The sequence below is a fragment of the Hippocampus comes genome, unplaced genomic scaffold (genome assembly GCF_001891065.2).
Source record: "Hippocampus comes isolate QL1 unplaced genomic scaffold, H_comes_QL1_v1.1 scaffold104, whole genome shotgun sequence".
Taxonomy (NCBI): Eukaryota; Metazoa; Chordata; class Actinopteri; order Syngnathiformes; family Syngnathidae; genus Hippocampus; species Hippocampus comes.
This window is the reverse complement of record NW_017806072.1, coordinates 374,864-382,483: the sequence shown is the minus strand read 5'-3', so window position 1 is coordinate 382,483 and position 7,620 is coordinate 374,864. Positions and strand designations below refer to the sequence as shown.

General features: G+C 41.2%; 1 protein-coding gene across 1 annotated transcript; it reads left to right on the top strand.

Moving 5' to 3' along the window:
• nutf2 (nuclear transport factor 2) lies at positions 1-5,024 on the top strand. The gene is made up of 5 exons (XM_019894260.1): positions 1-106; positions 2,233-2,342; positions 2,665-2,736; positions 4,038-4,136; positions 4,336-5,024. Exons 2-5 carry the CDS (start codon positions 2,244-2,246, stop codon positions 4,447-4,449), a joined length of 384 nt encoding a protein of 127 aa, XP_019749819.1. The 5' UTR covers positions 1-106; positions 2,233-2,243; the 3' UTR covers positions 4,450-5,024.
• The last annotated feature ends 2,596 nt before the right edge of the window (positions 5,025-7,620 follow it).

Here is a 7,620-nt window from a genome sequence, read left to right as displayed (position 1 = left end):
ACTACAATGCCCACAATACACTGTGTCAAGTGACGGAATCCTTTTACTACGTGCAGTGTACGTAAAAGTCGCACTGTGTCATCTGTACCCGGCCCGGGTTTGCGAGGTAAGGATTGTTGTTTATTTAAAGCAAAGGCTTTTGAAAATGGTCAACGTTAATCTGGAAAATAGGAGCTACTGTTTGATCTCGCAGTGAATCAATTTGTGATTGTTTCCTGGTCGAGTTGGGCACGCCTATGTCTGTTAGCTAGCCAGTGCTGTAGCTCTAACTCAGTGAAGACTAACAATTCGGGACATAGTACTGTATTTATTTTTAGCAACCGGCGAAAGGGTCAGTAATATATAGTCAGAAGGATACCGCATGGGGACACCGTGTTACAAGGCTTCTCAAGGGTTTAGAAGGGATGAAACACGCTTTGATCGGTTATTGGTAAAATAGCGCGCACCGCCGTTAGCTCGGTGGTTCAGCAGCTAAATGCTAGGAAGCTATAGCTAACTGTTCGTATGCAAGCATGTCTAGAATGAGCGATAAAAATAACCTTGCCATCTTTCGCCCTTACTGACATGTTAATTGCAGGCAGAAGACCTCGTGAAACTGCGTTTTGTCGAGCCAAGTGTTCAATTAACCTGGTCGCTAGCGTATTCCATCAAAATATGCTGTGGTCGAAATCAGCAATGTGAACATGTTTTACAAGTCGACGGCTGGGTGTCCCGCGTGCTAACGAAACGCCCTGCTGTGTCACGCAGACTCATGTACCGTATCAAGATTATCCGGATTTGAGCGCCATCAAACGTTGACGCCTCTCTGACTCAGTAATACTGTAACACATTGCATAATTATCGCTCTGACAGAGCCGACTAACTGTCTACTATGATCTTAATCGATTTTGTAAAGCGTGCATTTGTTTGTTTGTTCATAGGACCTATAAACAGATAACAGAAATTTGGTATGAAGTAAAACGGAAGTACAAAAAATAATAAAATAAGAAAACCCCCCAGTAATTTAGCAGTTTACATGTTTAAATGAAGTAGGAAGAAGTGAAAAACTTACCCAGTCCTACCTCCCCCTTGTTCTTTGCAATTCATTGCATTCTTCTTGTAAGTCCATATCTTACTGAGTTGAGTGCACATGTAGTGAATGTTGTTTTTTTTTCGTTTTGTTTGTTTTTGTCAGGGTTTCATTCAGTGTTGCAAAGATATTCCCCAGACACAGTTTAAACGTTTGTAAACAGTTGAAAATGTTTAAAATTTCATGCTGACAAGAAAAACTGCTTGAGACAATTGTTGTTGAACGTCTTAGTTTGTGACCTTTAATGAACCTGAACAAAAGCAATTGCTACATGCACACACACTTGCTAACCTTCTCCCCTCAATGAGATATTAAATCTTAATCACCTGTCCCATCCAGTGGCGAATAGTTGCAAGTGTTTTCGAAGGCAGCGAATGTTGTGTTCCCGTCAGAGTTCGTTCAAGGTCGCAAAAGTTCGTGAAACGGTCCCTCGACGTTTGCCGACACTTTTCTTGTTGCACGGGAAATATGAACATGTTCAAAATTCCTGTGCAACAAAATAAAATCACTGTAGCTATTGACGCGAACGTTAGCCAAACATTTTGCGAACATATGCGACCTTGAAAGAATTCTGACGTCAACTCACATTATGGATGTATGTATATGTGTGTGTGGACATATTTGAGCCTGGCCGTGTGCTTTTTTCCAGAAGTCGTTGGGACAGTAACAACACAGTGCCGTAAAGTGTCGTGTTGTTGGTGCACAACTTCTATGATGAATATTTTTTTTCCCCCAGTAGCACCCAGTTGTTCTGTACATAATCCGTCGACGAAGTATCATTATACATCAGTGCCCTTGCTCCTCACCTCCATTATATGGTCCCGCTGATGTGGTGCTATTTTAAGGCTAGTGGCAAACAGACTAGTCAAAGCTAGCGACATTAGGTTTAACCCTGTTACGTGCACCTTTATCCAAGCGTGTCCCGGCCATCGGGCTACTACTACATGTTGAACCCTGATAACATATGTTATTGGTCACATATTCAAATCTCCGTGACACAGGCCAGGACATTTTTTGATTAGTGTCCCAAGAATGCTGAAGGATTGGTGTCAGTTGAAATTGTACTGTGGCTGAGGTTGAACACATTTCATTGTACAGGACCATGGCCATTTCCCATGAAATCTCTGTGATCATTTTTTACTTCTCTCTTGTGTCCCATGCAGAGTGATTCAGAATGCAGGACTCACCGTTGTGGGAGCAGATAGGCACTGGCTTCGTGCGACACTATTACCAGTTATTTCAAAATGACAGAGCAAAACTGGCTGATCTGTATGTGAGTGCAACTTTAGCTTCATCTAGACCTTTAAACTTTGAGCCATGCTGTTTAAAAAAAAAAAAGTCTTGTTGAACACTTTTTTGAAGAGGTTGTAAGAAAGACTCAAGATTCATGAAAAATATTGCCGTAATAAAATCAAAAGTTGGAAGGAATAAATTGTATCCAGTTGAATTATACAGTGATTTTAGGTTTTTTTTTTGTTTTTAACTTAAAAACATTCAAACCAACCGTTTTACAGGGGCTGTGAACTCAGAAATCACAAATGCATATGGTTGTAGTTCATAAACTCCCACTTAAACACTGTCTGTCTATCACACAGATAGCAGAGTCGTTACTAACCTGGGAAGGGGAAAAAATCTGCGGCAAGGATGCAATTACCAAGAAACTTCTTGTAAGTTTTTCTGCTTGAAATGTATACATTGACAATGTTGCTTTCATGGCTGCTGATGTAGTGATTGGTCACAAAGAACCAAGCTATAGGAGCATGCTATATCATCGCCTTGCTAAAATAATGGCCTATGTAAGTTTTTTTGACCATTTCCCCAACTGTTCTGCCTCAATCATCTCAAGATGCTGGCCACCTTTGCTAAAAATTGCAGTAGTTTGCAAAAGTATTTGGCCCACTTGAACTTTTTAACTTTTTTCACCCTTTCAGGCTTCAAACAAAAAGACATAACATGGGAATCTCTTCAGGAATAATCAACACCAGGTGGTACAACAATTGTGAAGTGGAAGGAAATAAACTTTTTCTAGGGGAAAAAAACGGAAAGTGAAGTGTGCAATATTGTTTGGCCACTTCATGTTAGAGTTCATGGCAAGATGAATGCAACCAGATGCATAGCCATTCTAGAAGAGAACCTGTTGGAGTCTGCAACAGACCTGAGACTGACACCGAATTCCCCTTCCAACAAGGCTGTGATCCGAAACATAAAGCAAAATCTACAATGGAATGGTTCAAAACTAAGCATATCCAGGTGTTAGAATGGCCAAGTCAAAGTCCAGACCTGAATCTAACTGAGAATCTGTGCTGATTCTACAAAGTATTAATCCAGGGGGCGGGGTCACCAAATAATTTTGCGCACCACACTTTTCTTCAAAAAAACAGTTTAAAACATCAAATAAATTTTGTTCCCTCTCACGATTCTACCCCCAAAATTCCAAATGTATATCTTTGTTTGAAGCCTGAAATATGACAGAAGGTCAAAGTTCAAGGGGTCCAAATACATTCGAAAGCGACTGTACCTACATCTTCATTTGAACGGATCATGCAAAATTATTAAAAGTATGGGTTTTCTGATCAGTGTTTCATGCTGCCGACTACGATACCGATCATCCACGAGCTGGGCCAATACCGTTTCAATTTCATGTTGCACTATGTGACTTGCATTCAACTCATAAATATGGGAAAAAATGCCATGTAGATCAGGGTCTCAAAGCAAATTGTCACTGTACTGTGAAAAAAAAACGTATGTCCATTTTAAAAATAAAAAGTTTTTGGGTTAATGGGTTGTTTTGGACATCACATTAATGTAATTTTGTTTTTAAATGACAAAAATGGACATCCGTGATTTAAGCAACATCAATCTCAACTACACTGTACATTAACTTTCCCTGTGTGTGTGTGTGTGTGTGTGTGTGTGTGTGTGTGTTTGTGTGTGTGTGTGTGTGTGTGTGTGTGTGTGCGTGAGACAGAATCTGGGCATCAAAAAAATAGGGCATACTATTACAGCACATGACCACCAGCCAACCACAGACAGCTGCATCCTGAGTATGGTTGTAGGACAGCTCAAAGTAAGTAGTGCCACAAATGCAAAGTTTTAGTTGTACCCGTGTTAAGCTTGTCACAATACAAGTTGACTGTGGACATTTTTGTCAGATTTTTTTTTTTTTTTTTTTTAATTTGGTTTGTTTTCAGCTGTTTGATTGAAATCATATTTGGTGGAACTGATGTGCCGGTGGCTGTCTCAACAGCTGCTATTTTTGTTTGCAGGCTGACAACGACCAAATCATGGGTTTTCATCAAATTTTCCTCCTGAAGGAAATAAATAGCGCTTGGGTATGCACCAACGAAATGTTCAGGCTGGCTCTTCACAACTTTGCCTAAACAGTTCTTCTACTCTGGTGGGCATGGGCAAGCCATAGTGGTGGAGGGGAGAGAAGAGTTGACCTTGGAAAGATGGGATAAAGCTCAAGCTTCCCTCCTGCTGTCTGCTTTTCGTTTGTTTGACATGTGAACACCGGAATCTAATTGTCAATCACTGAGCCCAATCCATCGCAGACAGTACAAATGTAACTCTTTTCTTTCTCTGCTGATGGCGGCCAACCCATCAAATACCATTCAAGACACTCACTCTGCTCCACACCTGTAATTCTTTTACTCAATTCTGTTTGACTTCCATCTAATTTTAGATCATGCTTGGCTCAGTTTAGTTCAGCATCATTTCAGGTGTAGATGCCACACTTTATGTGTGGTTATGTTTTTACAATTCCTTTTCACCACGCCCCTTGCCAGTTTCTCATTGTCATGCCACCAAAGACTCATTTAAGACAATGTTTGAGTTTGCTGTGTTATTCTACATTTCCTCCCTCCAAATATCTTGCTTTATTACACAGAAATGTTTGGCAATTTTCATGGACAAAAGCCAAAATTCACAATAAAACCAGACTTGTTTTTCATAATGTTGTTGACTTGTCTCTATGTATCACTGAAGGATGAACTATGCCTCTTTTGAATGCACGCAATGTTTTAAATATATATTTTCTAATGAATGCAGAAAGTTCAGCACTTGATTACCTTTTCCCTTACAAGTGGCTAAAATCATGACAACATATTTGTATTTTGCAAAAGAGCACCTGGATCATCCAGGCTGGATGTTCCACAGCACTGCGGGCAAACTTGTATGAACGGATTAAACCACATTTGAGTTGTCTGGAAGGAACATACAGTGCTATGTATGGATTTAAATAGGCATAGCTTATAACCATCAAAACCTCATCCAATTTATGATATATAGTGGAAGGGCATCTTAGTTTGGGACTGGTTTTCCTTTGGGTTTGGATGTGTTGTGATCGCTGAAAAACAATTCAAACCTGAAGATATTTTGGAAGATAACTGAAAATAATCTGTCTATCAATTGAAGCTCAACAGAAAATGGGCCATGTTAACATGATGACCCACAGGACCGAAATAAATCAACTGAAATGCTACAACAAAAGAAAATACACCTCCTGTATTTGCCTTATCCTGACCTAAACCCAGTTTAGATAATGTGGTGCGACCTCACGGGAGCAATTCACACCAGGCGCCCCAAGACCATTGCTGAACTAAAGGTTTTGTTGAGTGGTCCAAAATGCTCTTGTGCAACCACACGGGAAATGTTTGGTTGAGGTTAATGCTGCCAAAAGAGTTTCGACCATGAATTAAATCAGAAGTGTGCATCCTTTTTCTGGTTGAGACTATTTGCATGTGTTAAGTAAATGGAAGCGATTGTTTGTTTTGCTGTGGTATATAAAAAAAGAACTGTTTGTGTTTAGCTGACTTAGATGATCAAAATCACACTGCAGAAGCAACCCAGCAGGGCCTCCTGTAGCCCCCTTCACGACCCCCCCAATATCTCTCTCTCTCTCTCTCTCTCTCTCTCTCTCTCTCTCTCTCTCTCTCTCTCTCTCTCTCTCTCTCTCTCGCGCACACACACATACTCAGTACGGTAGGGTACACGAATGAGGATTTTTCGGATCTTAAAAGATATATACATTTTTAAATTTTGGGCAGAATGCGCACATGAAGGCATTTAACAGTTTTGGTTCAATTGTCTTCCCACATGCATTTTCTTTTCCACTACTGGTCAAGAATCAAGTCCTGAAAAGGGACAGCCTTCGGCCCGCGTGATCACACGTGACTTTACAAACACGAAGACAACCAGCATGATCCAGTTATGCGCCGATGGTTGCCGAGTGTTTCCGAAGAGGACGGCAGACGGGAACGTCGTAAGGTTGCAAATGTCGGCAAGGAAATACATTCATTCATTCATTCATTTTCCGAACCGCTTGATCCTCACTAGGGTCGCGGGGGAGCTGGAGCCTATCCCAGCTGTCTTCGGGCAGTAGGTGGGGAACACCCTGAATCGGTTGCCAGTCAATCGCAGGGCACACAGAGACGAACAACCATCCACGCTCACATTCACACCTAGGGACAATTTAGAGTGTTCAATCAGCCTGCCATGCATGTCTTTGGAATGTGGGAGGAAACCGGAGCACCCGGAGAAAACCCACGCAGGCCCGGGGAGAACATGCAAACTCCACACAGGGAGGCCGGAGCTGGAATTGAACCCGGTACCTCTGCACTGTGAAGTCGACGTGCTAACCACTGGACTACCGGGCCGCCCAAGGAAATACATGCTTTGGAAAATACATCCTGCCGTCTGGGGAACCCACGGTTGTGCGGAAAAAAAGACATAGAATAGACCGCCTTCCGCCTGAAGAGGGCAGCGATAGACTCCAGCGCTCCCGTGACCTGAGTGAGATAGGACAAGTGGTTCAGAAAGTGGAATGGATAAACAAACAGTGAAGCCGGAAGACGTTCTTTACTGCTATATATCTTCTCGGTCGGCGCAGCAGCGGACAAAGAAGAACATTTTCTGTGAGAAGGCAAAACAAGCTTGATAGAAACATATTACGGTCGTATTTTTTCCCGACGTGTGCTAAATAAACATAGAACAGAAGATCAAATACATTTTTTTCAATTTCCAAGTTTGAAACAATAAACGGGAGAGGTCACCCCGTTCAACAGAAATAGAAACACTCCCATCTGGCGGCCGGACGAGGCACGGCCTTTCCACACGTGAATATGTTGAAACGGCATGTAGTTTGTGTCAAAAATAAATGTGCGCCTTCGCTGATCCACAAACATTCGACAATAAAACGCAGAATGTAATATTTTCAAATGTTGACTCATGATAAATGCACACAACATTAATTAAAACACGTCTGAAAATTGCGTATAGATTTGTGTTTCTGGGAATAAAACACGTGAAGATTGCGCATGTATTCGTGGAAATGTTTTGAGACAAATCTCTTCCAATACTACATGCAGCCGTTGCTATACAGAACTTGTGGTGCAGTCACAAATGTTTTCGTTTATTGTTAAAGTGTTAATTTATGCAATAATTATGAAATAGAATTGAAAAATAGCGTTACCAAAGTACACGAATCAGATACAAATGTGAATATCTCCCTAGAGACAGGCGCATTTACTGTATAATCATATATATATATA